The sequence below is a fragment of the Pelmatolapia mariae genome, linkage group LG23 (assembly GCF_036321145.2).
Source record: "Pelmatolapia mariae isolate MD_Pm_ZW linkage group LG23, Pm_UMD_F_2, whole genome shotgun sequence".
NCBI lineage: Eukaryota > Metazoa > Chordata > Actinopteri > Cichliformes > Cichlidae > Pelmatolapia > Pelmatolapia mariae.
Window position 1 is genome coordinate 51,147,608 of NC_086246.1, and position 18,242 is coordinate 51,165,849.

Below are 18,242 nucleotides of genomic sequence, written 5' to 3' on the forward strand. Positions count from 1 at the left end.
TTATCTTCAGTACTGCAAATGTATTATATTCAATAACTCGTTGGAATTTCATAGATGTATTTAATTTTCTTTCTACTGCTTAAACAGCCAAGTCTTCTTTTCTCACTTAATCCTCAGTTGCCACATGAACAACTTTTAATCGTGTAAGGTGAACTCAGTTGTTTCTGTTTAGTTTAGTTTTATAATCTCACTTCACCGTGTTTTGTCTAAAGTGTGCAGTGGTAAGAAGCAAGGTTTATTATTCTCACAGTCTTTATTTAAAATCATTTAACTTTTATGAAATCACTCCTCAGTTTTTAATACATTCTACATTTTGCATTTAGTATTTTTTTAGTCTGCTGGAGTTTGGCTCTCCTTCATTGAAATCCTACTGACAAACTAGACTGCAGGTATCCAACATGCAGCAATGACATCAGCCTCCTTTTTATTGTTGATGGCACTTTTTTACACCATGTCAGAGAGGTATAAGTTTACTGCTAAGGTGCAGGGAACAATAAAGGGGTAAAGTCGTGAAACACAGCTTAACACAGAAGCAGTGTCAGCTCATGTCTTCGAGGTGCTGACTGTGACTCTCAAAAATGTAGGGGCCTACTACTATGAAATGGCCTTGGTCCAGTATACCCGGTGAACCAGTTAATGAGATGAACTCTATTTATGTCGACATTATATGTGACCTTTGGCCTTCCCTATCAGTGACTTCTCTGCTTACATTGATGGTCAAGGTAGTTAGTAAGAGCAAAGCGACATGTTAAGACAATAAATCTCAAAATGCTTGCTAATGCAATTTTCTTTCCACAAATGCACAGATAATATCTGATCTCAGAGCAGTGAAGCCAGAGCCAGCAGCGCCTTGTCTAGCATGGTAGTCTCCCCTCTGTTTCCTGTCAGAGACGCGGGGCTTTACCTACAACAGCCTGGCACAAACAGCCAGAAGAAGCTGCTGGCTCTCAGCTTGGCAAGCTCAGGCTATGTTAAAGGGGCACACAGACACACTCATGAAACAGACCTGTACTACAGATTCCAGTGGAATGGAAGACAAGCAGAGTCAAACGTATTCCACATAATACACATCTATATCCACAGGATGATGGAAGCTTATGAGACTGAACACTGTTTGAAATGCTTTAAGTTTGTGATTATCACTGTAATTTATGTCTATTTTAGATTTTTCTGGGCAAGCAGTGCCTGCTTTGCTTTCCCTGGTGGAACGTCACTGGTATTGTTTAACTTTAACTGGTAACAACAAATACGTATATACCCTGATTAAGTCTACATTACTTTTATGTGGAAAAAAACTCTTTGTTGTGTGACTCTCATCAGCAACACGGTGCATGGCCACAGCTAACAGGAGACATACCTGCACAGCTCCACTGTTGTGTCTGCCTACAAAGTGTTATGAAAGGTGAATAGTGCAACATTAAATGTAGAGCTTTACTTAAGGTCACAAAACTGTCCTTAACCTTTGCCACAGCTTTGCTTATGACAGAATATAAACTCTGAGTGAGAATCAGAAGATAAATGAGCTCTTTTGTTTTTTGTGAGGTACAAAGATTAACAGTTTTCATGTTGTACAAATGTTTTAATCATGTCATCCAGGAAGCCTTACATATCCCAGACGCTTTATCTGGCATCGGTTTGAACAAAAAATCTTCTCATTATATGCTGAACATTACAGCTCAGCTCACAAGCTGCCATTCTTTCACAACTAAATTAATGAACAACCAAAATGAGCAGCAGCCCATACTTTATTCAAAATCCCCCGTGGTAGCAGCAAGTGAAGGTTATGAAAGTCAGAACATAACGACTGTGAGAGCACAGTAAAGTTATTCTTTTCTTAATCTGACTGCAAATTTCACAGTTTGACGTCTCCTGTAGCTTCAATGAATAATAGGTGACTATATATATATTAGTACAGCTATATAAAATAGTGCTGACATAAAAGCGTGCTCTTTATCCATTGGATCTGACACACCATACAGAACTATCAATGGGTTTTCCTAAAACACAATAATCCGTGCACAGACCAACTTTGATGCGTTGTCGTTCCATCTCACCTTTTTGACACGATGACTCGTTTAAAGAATCAGGGGAGAAAAACAAATCAGTCTTCTGCCTAAGAGAGTGGAAGTCGAAACAAAGCCCATTATTTTGGTTTCTGAGAGTGGAGTCACTCCTCGAGAGTGAACAAAAACAAAGGCCGTGCTAAAAGATAAACACATCATGAGGCAACAATCCTCTGAAACCAAGTGCCTCATTTCACATGTAATTCTTATTAAAGCCAAATACATATGAAAGTAGTTACTGTTGTTTTTGAAAGAGACATCACAAGGAACAAAACATACATTTATTGACAGTTCGATTAGTTTTAAATCCTATTATCTCTTTCAGTTTCCTTACCTCCACACACACACACAGTTCTTTAGCATTAGATTAAATGTTAATGTATGCAGTTATAATGACAAACAGCAACACTTTATCCAGCGCTCCGAGTGCTCAACCAAGCACACTGACAACCGACAAAATCCTTATTTTTCTCTGCCAAATCGGATTCCAGTTAATGAAATGTTCATCTGCCAACAAACACGAGTCTCGTGTGAATACTCCATCTGGGATGGGCCCAGAGCTGTCACTAATGAGTACCATCCAGCCACCTTTCACAGTGATGCTGACACTTCCTCAGCTGTTTCTCTCACCAGTTTACAAGTACTTACAGACGAGTGGATACAGTGTCCAGTCTGCCTACATACTCATCGGTCAGGTGGTGTAGGATGTCGATCTCCCCCCTTGTACAGTCTAACTTGAACTGACATGCTTTTTACATGCTCTGTGATCCCGTGTGAATCTTTTATGAGCCCCGGCCTGTGTTTCATGTTCACATTTCATTGTGAGCATCAGAGCCACTTTTCTAATGCACATTTGGAAGCTTTGTAGACACACAGACTTTATTAATCCCACACTGGGTAAATTCACTTGTTACAGCAGCACAGACAACAGCGAGAAAAAGTTCATTAAAGATATATTAGAAAAATAAAAACTGAAAACTAATGTACAAAAGAGAAACAGTAGTTGTAATTGTATTAGTATCATATTGTTGTGTGTCAGCAGGCTGTTTTACATTTTTTTTTCTAACTCTCTCTTTAATAACATCCTTTCAGATCTTGACTCTGGGGGTTTTGTAAAGTAATCCTCCTGCAGTGACAAAAAAAAAATGCTTGAAAGTCTTGCAAATTTATTAAAAATAAAAAACTAAAAGATAAAATTACATAAGTATCTACAGCCTTTTCATGACACTCAAAATTGAGCTCAGGTGCATCCTTTCTCCACCCCACACCTGTCAGATGTTTCTACAACCTGAGTCCACCCGTGGTAAGTCCAGTTGGCTGGGCATAATTTGGAAAGGCACTCACTTGTCTGAAGCACAGATCTAAGGAGGGATATAGAAAGATTTCTGTACAATTGAAGGTATCAGTGATCACAGTGGCCTCCATCATCCATAAATAAAAGAAGTTTGGAATCACCAAGACTCTTCCTGGAGCTGGCCAATCTGGGTGATTGGGGAAGAAGGGTCTTGGTAAGGGAGGTGAGCAAGAATCAGATGGTTACTCCGGCTCCGGTGTTGCTCTGTGGAGAGGGGAGAACCTTCCAGAAGGACAAGCATTTCTGAAGCACTCCATCAATCAGGCCTGTATGGTCCTCAGTAAAACGCACGTGATAGTCCTCTGGTCTCTGGTCTAATGAAACCAACTGTTTAACTTGAAAGGTCTGGCGTTATTTTTGTGCCACTATTCTGAGCGCATGTAAAAAAAAATTGCAGGTGCAAGTGTTGCATTTTGAGGAGAAATTTATTTTGAGCGAAGAAAAGCTAAATTTGAGTGAACAAAATTCATTGCTGCATGCAAAAAATGTATTTCAGTGTTTGCTATTATCCACACACACACACACACACACACACACACACACACACACACACACAATAGCAGCCCCTCTCGCTCAGTTTTTGCATTTGCGCTTGCTCGCAATGTGTTGCTTGTGCTCTCAACATTTCTGCCCGTGCGCGCTCAACTCTTTCTGTACACCCTTATATTTGTGCCACAAAACCAGCCAATCACAGACTTGGATGCAAAAAAATCTGATTGGCTGTTTTGGTCTCCAATCAGCTCGAAATGACGAAATGCAATATCCCAGAATGCATTTCATCCAAAACTCAAACGAGGCAGTGGCGGAGGAACGCAGAGTGGTGGAGTTTGAAATATTACTCTTTCTGGGTCACAAAATAAACTTTTAAGATATTTTCATGCCAGAATGGTGCTGTGTAAACTTCAAATATCTGCTCGATTTATCAAGACATCACATATTTGCAAAAGTGCTCTAATGTTTTGGGAGATGCCTGTTACCCACCAGCTGACCGGGTGGTCACTCAGGTTAAACATAATATAAAAGGCTGAACTGACAAAACCACCACCAGGTATTATAGGAAAACCATAAAGCCTTTAAACTGAAACAAACGCTGTTGTGACAGTGATGTAAACGGTCTTGTTGGTATATATGGATGATTTGTATCACCTTCATGTTTTCCTCTCACCACATATCCAAACTGACATCATGACCAGCAGCTTTTACAGCTGTGGCTCCAGCAAACATCAGCTGATACTAGAAATTAATATTAAATAAATTCTAACAACAGCTGATCAAGCTTAAACGTGCTGCTGTTGTTTAACGCAACATCCATGGTTTCTTCTTTCTGGTGCAAAGTGGGCGATAAACAAACAAGAGAGACGATCAGCTGATCATTGATTAGTTTCATGACTGAAGTAGCAACAGGAGAGGGAGGGGGGAGAATGAGAGGAGAAGAGGCAGCTGTGCAGCAAAGACAGAATAACTTCAGCTTTGTGTCTTTTCCATTCTAGCTGAACTCCGGGACGAATCGCGTTCCTTTTCCTCTCAATACAGATGTATTGTAATTGGTCCAGCCCAGAGTTGATCATGACCAATTGGCTAATCCACCACCTTTCATTGTTTATACCATTTAAAACAAACAAACAAACAAACAAACAAACAAACAAACAAACATAAAAATGAAAAATCACCATCGGCCCACCGGGCAAATGTCCGGTATGCCCAATGGCCAGTCCAGCTATGCGGTCAGCTGGTGGGTAACAGGCATCTCCCAAAACATTAGAGCACTTATGCAAATATGTGATGTCTTGATAAATCGAGCAGATATTTGAAGTTTACACAGCACCATTCTCGCAAGAAAATATCTTAAAAGTTTATTTTGTGACCCAGAAAGAGTAATATTTCAAACTCCGCCACTCTGTGTTCCTCCGCCACTGCCTCGTTTGAGTTTTGGACGAAATGGATTCTGGGATATTGCATTTCGTCATTTCGAGCTGATTGGCTGTTTTGGTCTCCAATCAGATTTATTTTGCATCCAAGTCTGTGATTGGCTGGTTTTGTGGCACAAATATAAGGGTGTACAGAAAGAGTTGAGCGCGCACGGGTAGAAATGTGAGAGCGCAAGCAACACATTGTGAGCGAGCGCAAATGCAAAAACTGAGCGAGAGGGGCTGCTGTTGTGTGTGTGTGTGGATAATAGCAAACACTGAAATACATTTTTTGCACGCAGCAATGAATTTTGTTCACTCAAATTTAGCTTTTCTTCGCTCAAAATAAATTTCTCCTCAAAATGCAACACTTGCACCTGCAAATTTTGTTTACGTGCGCTCAAATTTTTTTTTACATGCACTCAGAATAGTGGCACAAAAATAACGCCATAGAACGGCAGGCATCACTTACCTGGCCAATACAGTGAAGTATGGTGGTGGTGGCATCATGCAGTGGGGATGTTTTGTGGCAGCAGGAACTGGGACGACTAGTCAGGGTCGAGGGAAAGATGTATACAATGATGCACAGACACATCCTTGCTGATAACCTTGTTGGCTTTGGGACCACTCTGTGAATGTCTCTGAGTGACCCAGCCAGAGCCCAGACCTGAGCCCAAGTGAATATTTCTGGAGAGATCAGAAAATGACTGTGCACATCCGACTTGATGGAGCTTGAGAGGCTCTGCAGAGAAAAATGGGAGAAACTGCCCAAAAATAGGTGTGCCAAGCTTGTCGCGTCATACTCAAAAGGCTTGAGGCTGTAATTGCTTAGAACTACTGTGAGTACTTGTGCGTGCTGTATTTAGGTTTTTTTATTTTTCATAAATTTGTGAAAATCTCAAGCAACATTTTGGTTGAATAAGGCTGTAAGATGACAAAAGTGAAGTCCTGAGAACCCTGGTCAGATGTACTGTGCATCCTGTCACTGACTGCATTTGATTGTTACCGGTGTGAGCTGAAGAGATGGATTCATGGGTGATTGGGCTATAGTAGTCTGGTGCACACTCAGTAGCATGCTGCCTTTGCTCTCATTTCATTTAAGCCATGTTTTCTCAGTTGTCCTAGGGAGCAGCCGTCTGTAAACCCTCAGGGACAGCTTTTCACCATCTATCCCCATTATAAGGCATTACCGTCCTCTGCCTTTCCCAGAGTGTCACTTCATTTTGTGAAAGCTCTGCCATGGCACATCCTCCCCATAATGAAATACATCCAGTTCTGCTGCACTGAAATTAGGTTTACAGGGAAACTGTGGAATGATGATTTTCCTGTACATAAATCTAACCTTATTATAGAGAGTGTTGATGAAACAGCAGTTAATTAATTCTTTGCTGATAAATTGAGGACTACATCTGCAGTACAGTAAACATCATTGGATCCACCATTAGTTGGGAGACATGGCTTGTCATAAATAATATGTTAGCATCACTCCACAGCAGCTTGTTTTTTGAATTTGGGTTTCATGTTTGAGCTCTGGTAAATTGAGCCTCTGAGGATTTGGTCTCTAATAGCACTATGAAGACATTTTTCTTTCAGTGGGACCCTGCTTTTTAATCTTATCCACATCAGATTGTTTGTAAAAACAGGATCTTTTTATACTTCCTTGCATCATTCCTCCTTAGACACGGTAAACAAGCTTGGAATCCTTTATGTCTGTAGATGTTTGTACTAGTAATGTATATGAATATAATAGATCATGTCCACAGACTTTAGGGTCATTCTTTTAACCATCTACATGTCTTGGTAGCCGGGGGTCGGTCCGCCAGGGCCTCTGCTCCTGGGCGCCGCCCGGCTCACAAAGCACCCGAACCCTACGGTGCCTCCTGTGGGTGGTGGTCTGCAGGAAGATGGGCCCATATCCCTTTTTCGGGCCGTGCCCTGCCAGGCCCCATGGACTAAAGCCCAGCCACCTCCCTTGGCTCCAGGGCGGGGCCGGCTAATCCTATCCCGGGCAGGGTGAATTGTTCCTTGATGGTCTTCTCATAGGGGTCTTCTGAATAGCTCTTTGTCTGGTCCCTCACCCAGGACCAATTTGCCATGGGAGACCCTACTAGCCCCCGGACAACATAGCCCCTGGGATCCCTGGGACACACAAACCCCTCCACCACGATAAGGTAGCGATTTGCGGATGCGTCTACATGTAACAGTAAAAAAAAGCCCTAACACTGGCAGCTTTTGTGTTCCAGTTTTTAACACTTTCTTAAGACTGTCTCTCATGTTTTGACCTTACAAGACAGTCTGTCCTTTGTGTGTGACACTAAAGCAAAGTCAAACAGTTTTTCTTGGGTCTGATTTGCAGCACAAACCTGACAGTAGTAAATGCTGCTGGTGCAGGAATGCAGCTGCATAAATGTTTCCAGTGAATCGCTGAAACTTCTTTTGTTGACTGAGACACTTAAACCGTCACTAGAGCTTAAATCCACACAGACTTTTCTGTGAAATCACCAGGCGAGGCATTAGTTAGATCACCAACCAAGCCATGTGCGGTTGAACAGGATAAGTTGATTTACTTCACAAGATACCAGACCGAATTTACTTTTATTGTTATTTTAATAAATGAATCTATGAATTGGTGTAATCTGACTTTGAGGAAGGGATGAAGATTGGTACTACAGGTGAAGTGGAGCCAGTTATAGCATAGCTCAGCATAAAGACAGGAAGACACATGCAGTTAAACATTTATTACATTTTAGTTTTTGTCCTGTTATTTTCAAATGTATCGGGAAAATGTGTCAAAGCCCCCAAATCAGTTTACAGGCTGCACATTTTCATGTCTAACATGTAGAGGAAATTAAATATGCCTCTCACACACACAATGCTTAGTTTACCAGGTGTTGAAATGTTTTGAATTATAAAAAGTTGTCAGAATAAGAACCACTTCTTTGTTATTATAGAACTGTGACACTATGCTACAGTATGGTACATTAGATAACATTACAACACAAAACAATTAAAAAACAACTTTTCTGCAGCCATTGACGCATCTAATTAGTTCAGTGGCTCGAACTGCAGCGTTGTTATGGAGGAAATGAGGTAACCAAGGAATCAAAAACCTGATTAGACATGAGAAATGAATCCACCACGCTGTGTTTCAGGATTATAATCATGTGCACATTTGAATAATTGCATTTAAATAAGATAATTTCCCACAAGCACAAAAGAACATTGCTTTACAAACTAAACAGTGTCCTTTAAATTAGTTTTAGGCTTTGAGAGTTAGATCATGTCTAGAGCTCAGACATGTTTATTAGCCCGACACTGACTTTATGTCACATTTCTCAAGTCTTTATAAACTACTAGGGAACACGAGTGGGTACTAAATATTCTCAGCAGACAAGCCTTAGTGTAGAGTGCAGTTTTTTGTACTGGAACGTAAATTTCCTTCAGCTGCAGGAAGTAATTTTGAACATGATTTGTATTAGCCTCCAACAAAGGAATGCTTCGTCTTAATGTGCTGCTGCTGCAAAGACTCGCGCTGGACCGTGCGAGCCAATAGTTTGTGACAGTGATGGATGAGCTGCTGTAAGCACAATAAATTACCTAAATTATTTTTCAAGCACATCAGGTTGCAGCTTTCAGTGGCATGTTTGCTGCCAAAGTTCCCCATTCATTATAAGAAGCTATCCCCATAACAAGTATGAAGGCCAGTAAACATGGCATGAAATGTCACACTGACAGAAAACCTTCTTACGAGCCACCTGGGTTTAAATATCAGCAGTAAAAGTGATGGTAAGCCTTATCCACAGTATTAGCACTACTGGAAGTCAGTTATTGACATCAATATCTTAAGGAGGGGGTGCATTTCTGTCTGAACCTCGTCGTTCTCCCTTTCCATCAAAGAGAAAAGCGTATTTTTAAAGGTAACGGCTAATATTTTTTTACATGTACAGTACTGTGGAACAAACTGGTCTTCAGCAGTACTCTGGGCTTTCTGGAGGTTTTTCAAAGTTTTTCCACATATCTATGAAAAATGCCAAAACGTTCTACGGTACAGAGGAGGCCAAGACAGCCATCTGTAAAACATGGTCGAAACTCTGTGTCACGGTCTGCGTGCAGGCAGGCAGGAAAGGACCCAATGGAGGCTTGTACGCGGAGGTAAAACTTAAGTAAACCTGAAGATACAAAATAAACCAGGCAGGCAGAACACACAGACGGTATGAGGGAGATACACAGGGAACAACGAGGGAACAGGAAACTCATGGGGAACACAGCCGGGGCAAATTACACACAACCAGACACAGGACGCAAAGCTAAACATAACACAGAGACAGGAGACTACCAAAGTAAAACAGGAAGTAACGGGAACACACACACACAGAGACATGACTGGGGAAACATGGATAACATGACAGGCAGGGGAACACAGAATGAAACACGAGGGAAACGAGACACAAGAACTCACAACAAAGATAATCACAGACACACCGAGGGCAAAGACACAAAGGGGGAAATACGAAATAATGAAAATCTAAACAGGAATAACCAAGGCGCTAGACAGGGGTGTCCAACTCCAGTCCTCGAGTGAGAGTCAGAGTCACACAGACTTTATTTATCCCCGAGAGCTGCTGTCCTGCAGCTTTTAGATGCGCTCTTGTTCCGACACACCTGACTCTAATGATGGCTTGTTACCAGGCCTTTGCCAAGCTTGATGGCATGCTGACGAGGTAATCCAACCATCTCATTCAGCTGTGTTGGAGCAGGGATGCAGCTAAACGCTGTAGCACAGCAGCTTTTGAGGACTGGAGTTGGACACACTTAAGACTACCAAAGAGACTTAAACATGATACAAAATGGCATGAAAACACAAGAAAGCTCCAAACGCTGGGTGAAATAACCCAGGATCGTCACACTCTGTCACAGTTTGGGCTTTTCAGTCAGTGGTGTTATTATTATTAACTGATGGAATAATGAACGTAGATTGGAAATGCTTTCACCTTTCAATAAATTCTCGTAACTATTTCTGTTTATTTTCCAAACCAAATATAAAAAATACAGAAGGGCCTGAGACTTTTCATGCTGTATGTCTTCATGTGATAGATTTAGGATGTATGAATGTTAATCCTAGCCCATTCCACCACATGTCCAAACTTATTCAACTAAGATGTTTGTCTGTTCTCTGTGTCAGTGACAAAGCACCGCTTCTTCTCAGCAGCAGAGGTCTGAGTGCAGCTCTGCTCTGAAATCTGAACTTTAGCTTTTGTGAAGGAACAGATTTGTATGTGGAGAGTCTGCCTTATTTATTTACATCTTCTGTTTGAGTCAGTCACAATGCTCCAGTGGACCGCTTATTATTATTATTTGCCACCATATATCAGCTCACTGCACTCAGTAGTGCAGCAAACATTTTCCACTCAAACCCACAGAGGATAAGCTCATCCCTGACTGTGATCAATTTTCCATTTCCACAGAGGGACCCAGCTATTGTTTGCGGCTTCTCTCTGAAGCCAAGAGGAAAACATGAAAGAGGTGAGAGGCTAGAGGTGAGCCAGCAGCGCAAAGACATGCATCAAAATCTACTTCATACTGTACCATGTGGCTAACATGGCACGCAAGCTGTGTCCAGGTTTCTGACCATAAAGTAAAGAATTGATGTTATGTCCTTATTTATCACTATATCTGAATATATCTGTGATATCTCAGTGAAACTTTCATCTACCAATGGTTGATAAAAGTGACTATTTGCACTTTTTATCTAAAAATGTTTCTCTGCTTTTATATGTTGCTTTGTCGCCATTTAACCTTATAGATTTTCTCTAGTATTTCCTTATTAAATAATTCTTTTAAAATAAGAATTCAAAACAAATTCCCTCAAAAAAACCACTGAAACCACCACACCAATACAGCTATTATACCAAGCAGCAACCTGACAAATTAAGCCAACGCTAAATGCAGGAAAATTGAAGTAATGAAGGGTCGCTAATGCTGTTTAAAAAAATTATTTAATCCCCATAGACCAGGGGTGTCCAACTCCAGGCCTCGAGGGTCGGTGTCCTGCAGGTTTTAGATGTGTCCCTGACCCAACACAGCTGATTTAAATGACCTCCTCAACATGTCTTGAAGTTCTCCAGAGGCCTGGTAATGAACTAATCATTTGAATCAGGTGTGTTGACCCAGGGTGAGATCTAAAACCTGCAGGACACCGGCCCTCCAGGCCTGGAGTTTATGCAAATATAAAAAAAAGTCACTTCTAAAATAAATACACAAATTGTGTAGTCATGTATTTTGGTGAGGGAGATTATGTATATGTGTATATATATATATATATATATATATATATATATATATATATATATAGATCGGACTTGCCCGGATTAACAAGGTCTGCGTCAGGTGATGAGGAACCAGGGCACCCTGATGAGAAGTGGGCTACTCCAACAGAGAGAAGGGCATCGGTGGGCAAGAGAGGAAAAATAGGTCACTGTTGGAATGCTACTATGTAACCCCAGCAGAAGAGGTTACATGAGTGGGATGAGGGACCTATGGGATCTTTGATACCCAACATCCAGGCTAACTGAGAAACAGTGATAGATGTAGTGATACCGAATGACAGCAACATCAGGAAAAAGGAACACGAGAAGCTGGAGAAGTACCAAGGGCTCAGAGAACAGCTGGAGAAGATGTGGAGGGTGAAGGTAACAGTGGTCCCAGTGGTAATCAGAGCGCTCGGTGCGGTGACTCCCAAGCTAGGCGAGTGGCTCCAGCAGATCCCAGGAACAACATCGGAGATCTTTGCCCAGAAGATCGCAGTCCTAGGAACAGCTAAGATACTGCAGGACCCTCAATATACAGGATTTATCAATAAGAATACGGCAACTTGAAATTCTATATTTTTTTATGTAATGAACATACAAGCTTGTGGTAAATTTTAAAATACATGGCTGAATATAAAGTTTTACAAAACTTACAGTGTTCACATATAGTCAAACTGGTCCCAGTGAGCCACCAGAGATATAATGGTGTCATTTAATCATCTCCTGTGAGCTCACAGTGTAAAACATACACAACGTTGATAAAAGGAAAAAATCTAATGTGACAAACTTTAATTCCTAAAACAGTTTTTGTAAAACAAATGAATTTCTTTGTGTAAAAGTAATGTGAAATGTGTCCACTGAATGCCAAGTAAGACATAAAAGTAACTATTGTCTCACTCAAAATATAATATTGCTCATTGCTCATTACTGCAGGCCACTTTATCTTTGTTGTATGAGATGCATCACCTGGCAGCGCACTACAGTGTTATCGGGTTTTAAATGAGGAGATAGTGACTTACATAAGGAATAATTAATGCTCACAGGCTTGTGTAATTTTAAACTGCTTGGGGGGATATCATGTTTCACAAGATTTAGTCTCAAACTGCCCACAGAGAATGTCGTCGGTAGTTAAAGGACGTTTTCAACAAAAGTTTTTAAATGTTAAACTCAGCATGTGGCATTAATACCAGCAGGAACATTTCAAATACAGATAATCCAGCCATAAAAAGCTGGCAAACAAAAATAAAAACATAATTTCCGCTGAACTGCAAAATCTCAATAAATAAAACCTGCCATTGTTAGCAGATTGTTACATCTGAGTGTAGATGGAGACAGCTAAACAATCAATAAGTCCAATATGAGTATATCACACACTGTTATTTTTGCTTTCTCTCTTTCCTGATCGTGGGAGATGATTTGTATTTAAAAAGCAACTTAAATACAATTGTGGCCATAAACTGTCTGTATCTATAAAGTGGGGGTAATTATTATTTATTCCTCGGCTAAATTTGTAATTTTGCTCACTTCCAAGAAATAAACAGTCTGTAATTGTTGTGGTAGTGAAAAAATATCAACCAAAATCTATTTAAGTATAACTTTTATGTAATGTGTTTGTACTACTAAGTGAGCAAACTAATGAAATAATTATTTCCCCCACTGTATCAGTACAAACTCAACAGACTCCTGTCAGTAAGAATGTTACAGATGTTCAAAAATGTTATAAATGATACAGTTCTAACCTCTGAAATGTAACCTTAGAAGGAGAAACAAACTGCCTTTTAGTAAATAATGTTTTTGTGTGTTTCAGTTAGTTGTTTTTTTTTTTTCATTTATTGCCACGACTTAGATGAACAATTAAAAGCTAAATATTCTAATTGCTTGGAGTTAGAGACAGGTTTGAACAGCGGGTTGATTAAAGCATGTAATAGTTGTGCCATTTACTGAAATTTCAAAGTCTTAGACCGAAAGATAAATCCTTAATAGCCCCATATGAAATGTTGTTTGATAAACATCTGATTAAGCTCAGATATGTTTAAGTATCTTTAATTCTTCATATTTAAAGACAGTCTCTGTGTCTCCTGATATAATCCCACACTGACTCCATGACACTGAGATTAGGGCTCCGTGGGAACCAAATCATCTATGACAGACTCCTTGTTTTGCCATTGGCTGAAGAAACTGCTTCCTAATTTGGGAGAGATCAGAACCCTGTCTGAAGTAATGGATTACTAAAAACAGTAACGTACATGTAATAATTCAGAAAAACAGAAAATCTGCCACCTTGTCGAGAAATTAAATTGAACAACACAGAAGGTTAGCCAGGACTGCAAGCCAGTACAAAGTGAACACAAGCCTGGTGGACCGTTTACTGTTGGCTCACGTAAACACTGCACAGAGAGAAGATTCAGCTATTTCAAAACTGCATCTCCTGCCATTCGGTCTAAACAAGTAACAACACATTTTTTAGGCTTCATTGAAGCCTTTATGATTTGTCTCTGGCCATGTAAATGCTGGCAACGTCTTATCGAGACATGTTATAGTGAGAAAGTCTGGAGAGAGGGAGCAGGTGGCTTTTGGGACTCTATTAAGAGCATTAGGCTTTCAAGGAACGTCTCCCTCAGGCGCATGCATTTTGCAACATGATCAGTTGAGGAAATTAGCGGGAGAAAAGCCTAATTCATTTTACTGGAAAGTGGAATTGTGAAAAAGCCGTAATAAGATCTAGCTAAAAGGCTTCTAGTGTGCTCTCCTCTGTCTGAACAGGCAGCCTGACAAAATGCAGAAACTCAAACGTGATGAACGGAGGTTTGTCTCTTGCTGGTCAGCAGATTTAATTGCAGGAAGACAAGCCATTTCCTGAGATGAAATGTGTAGTCTGCTGTGAAGTGGTGATTCAGTGACATCTGTGTGTCTTAAAAGGATTAATAGCATACAGTACTATCTGTCTTCTGGCAGTGGGCAAAACATGACGTGAGGGCGAGTCGCTGTTGGTTTCTACAGGACAGCTGCTGCCATAGAGTCAAGGTGGAGAGGACGACAGTAGGCTGGGAAAATCAATTTGACCTCTTATATAATCTGTTTTTACTGTTATGTAATATAGCCTTAGCAATTATCGGACGAGCTTCAAACAGTTGTGTTCCTGCGAGAAGTTGTAGGTGGTATTAGGACAGGTTAAGCTCGGAGGGTAAGTTTGAGTGAAGCTAAAGATCCTGGATACAAGTGCACACTTTGATCGTTACAGCTAAGTGAAGCATTCAGAGCAATAAACTCTGTAGGAAGCTGAGAAGTAATACTCCACAGGCATATTAACCTATCAGCAATCAAACTGTGGACCTTTTGATTATGTTATTTAGTTTTTTCATCATCGGTTATTTATAGTAACACCAAGACCAGAGGGTATCGAGACCAAGATGAGACCAAGACCAAGACCGAGACAAAAAAGTCTTTAAACTGCAGCCAGAAGCTGCTTCGTTTACGGGTGTCAGGCATATTTATGTGTTTTTGCGATGCACTCACACAGCCCTCCTCATCGCTGTCTACTGTCTCACTCACTTACTGAGAGGACAGACGCACGCTCCACTTGACTGTCGTGTCTCTCACATAATGATATTATCCTATATCCGCGCATGTGATTGGCCACAATATGGAGGCTGTGTTTTGAGTTTTGTTCAAAAAAGAATGACTCATATAGGAAACAAATATATATCACATATGCAGGACACCTTAAACTAGTTTTTTAATTAAGCAGCAAGGCAGAACAAAGTCGGGGCTGTATCAAGACACAGGGACTAAACCCCAATTCAACCAGACCCAGAACTGATCCAGAATTCAAACAGGACTACAACAGTTCAAAATCAGGACTACTTAGGACTTAACCAAAACAGAACCAGAATCAGAACTAGATGATAGTAGCACTAAAAATCATCATAGACCTGCACTACACTTATTTTTTTTAATTCTACCAAAGTCCACTATTTAGATTCAGAAAAGTTTATATAATTATTTAGCCTTGTTGTGCAAACAAGCCTGCATAACTTAATAAATATAGAATTTGAAAAGTAACAAATGGTATCTAAAAAGTTACACTAGGCACTAGATACATGTTCTGATGAGTTTTGGCAAACAACCATGTGACTAACAGGTGTGTCTCACCTGCTCTTGTTCCATCTCTGTTCTGTCCTCATTCTCCTCTCCCTCTCTCCCTCTCTCTCTCCCTCTCTGTTCCTCTCTCTCCCTCTCTGTTCCTCTCTCTCTCTCTCTCTGTTCCTCTCTCTCTCTCTCTCTCTCTGTTCCTCTCTCTCCCTCTCTGCTCCTCTCTCTCTCTCTCTCTGTTCCTCTCTCTCCCTCTCTGCTCCTCTCTCTCTCCCTCTCTGTTCCTCTCTCTCTCTCTGTTCCTCTCTCTCCCTCTCTGCTCCTCTCTCTCTCCCTCTCTGCTCCTCTCTCTCTCTCTCTGTTCCTCTCTCTCCCTCTCTGCTCCTCCCTCTCTGTTCCTCTCTCTCCCTCTCTGTTCCTCTCTCTCTCTCTCTCTCTCTGTTCCTCTCTCTCTCTCTCTCTCTCTGTTCCTCTCTCTCTCTCTCTCTCTGTTCCTCTCTCTCCCTCTCTGCTCCTCTCTCTCTCTCTCTCTGTTCCTCTCTCTCCCTCTCTGCTCCTCTCTCTCTCTCTCTCTGTTCCTCTCTCTCCCTCTCTGCTCCTCTCTCTCTCCCTCTCTGTTCCTCTCTCTCTCTCTGTTCCTCTCTCTCCCTCTCTGCTCCTCTCTCTCTCCCTCTCTGCTCCTCTCTCTCCCTCTCTGCTCCTCCCTCTCTGTTCCTCTCTCTCTCTCTCTGTTCCTCTCTCTCTCTCTGTTCCTCTCTCTCTCTCTGTTCCTCTCTCTCTCTCTGTTCCTCTCTCTCTCCCTCTCTGCTCCTCTCTCTCTCTCTCTGTTCCTCTCTCTCTCTCTCTGTTCCTCTCCTTCCTGCACTGCATGCTGGGAGTGTGAGTGAATGGGTGTGTGAAGGTGTGTGGTGAGTGCGTGGAGCTGCTGAGTGAGTTTGGGACGTTTGGACTGTTTTTTTCCAGAAAACTTTGGGCTTATGGGTGGTTAAAAGGTAAGGGAAGTTTATTTCATTGTGTTGTGTGAAGTGAAGAATTTTAGTTAATTGGCCAGTTTTACCTTGAGTCATGGCGTCCCTCCCCAGTGAGGGTTCGCCTCCCCTGTCTATTAGACATGGGGCCAGGGTGGTGGCACCCCAGCAGTACACCGTGGAGCAGGTTCTGCTAGCTGTTGGTGAACAGGTGGGCCATGAGAATATAACTTATGGCTCTCGGATGAACAAGGCCGTGGTTGCTTTTCTCCGTGAGGAGCGCTTGGTTCACCTGTTGGTTGAAAGGGGGATCATTCTGGATGATTTGTTTGTGGCTGTTTCGCCACTGTTTGTGCCGTCTACGCGGGTCACCGTGTCCGGTGTCCCGCCGTTCATCCCGAATGAGCTACTTGAAAAAGAACTGACCCGCTTTGGAAAGTTTGCTAGCGGGTTCAGGGTTGTTCGTCTTGGCTGCAAAGACGCCAGACTGCAGCACGTTCAGTCACTAAGAAGGCAGGCTTTCATGTACCTGAACGATCCTTCGCAGACACTGGAAGTGTCGTTTAAAGTACGGTATGAAAACGGCTTATATACTGTTTACGCCAGTGCAGGTAGCATGAAGTGTTTTGAGTGTGGTGATGTTGGCCATAAACGCTCATCCTGCCCTCATAAAGAGCAGGAGGTGCGCCGTGACCAAGAGGCTCATGCTAGTGGGGCGAGTGAGCAGGAGCGCGCTGCCGGTACGGGGGAACGGCCGGCTTGTAGCGATGCGGACGAGCGGCCGTCTACGAGCAGCGCTGTCATCGGCGAGCCGCTAGCGGCGCAGGGTGACAGAATGGAGGTCGCAGCCAGTGCTCCACAGGCTGCGCTAGAAGAACAGGGGGTAGTACAGGCGACCACTGAGGTGGAGGATGGATGTGATGACATACAGGTCAGGGAAAGTGTGGAGGAAGATCAGGATAGTGGACAGACCAAAGCAGCGGCAAGTGAGGTGGGTGTTGCGAATGTAGTTTCGGGTTCTTTGAGCGCAGAAAATGAGGAAGACGACTTGTTGGAAGATGATTCCCTGTCACAATGCTCTGATATTGTTTCACAAGAAGACCATCAGCAGTCGTATTCCTTGGAAGATATAAATCGCTTTTTGGATGAGACATTTGGTATGCAGTCTGTGGATGTCACTGAGTTTTTTCCAGATGTTGATCTTTTTATAAAATCTGTTCTGAAAATCAGAAGAGTTGTTGGTTATGAACAATTAAGCAAACAGAAAAGATTCCGTCTTAAGAAGATCCTGACTAAGTTGAGGAGGGAAAAACGTGGAAAAACTCCTTTAAAAGCATAGTGAGATGTTTGGAGCACTAAGGGTGTCTTTCTGGAAGCGTCTCACTGTCTTTTCTCTTTTTCTCCTCCTCTTCTCTCTTTCTTATATGGCGGGCTTGAGAGTAGGTACACTTAACATTAATGGGGGTAGGGATAGGGAAAGGCGTGCAGTCTTAGTGGAGCTTAGCAAGAACAAAAACATTGATGTGTTCTTTTTACAGGAAACACATAGC

The 18,242-nt window shown here is 41.8% G+C and overlaps 1 protein-coding gene across 4 annotated transcripts in view; it reads left to right on the forward strand.

Moving 5' to 3' along the window:
• pex5la (peroxisomal biogenesis factor 5-like a) overlaps nt 1-18,242 on the forward strand; it is a 113,860-nt gene that overhangs the window by 31,097 nt on the left and 64,521 nt on the right. The window contains exon 2 of one of the 4 annotated variants that reach the window (XM_063467350.1): nt 10,790-10,847. The exons of the other annotated variants lie outside the window; for them this stretch is intronic. Within the exon in view, the coding sequence (XP_063323420.1) occupies nt 10,839-10,847 (9 nt within the window). The 5' untranslated portion in view covers nt 10,790-10,838. The remainder of the gene's footprint in view (nt 1-10,789; nt 10,848-18,242) is intronic. 4 annotated transcript variants of the gene reach the window in all.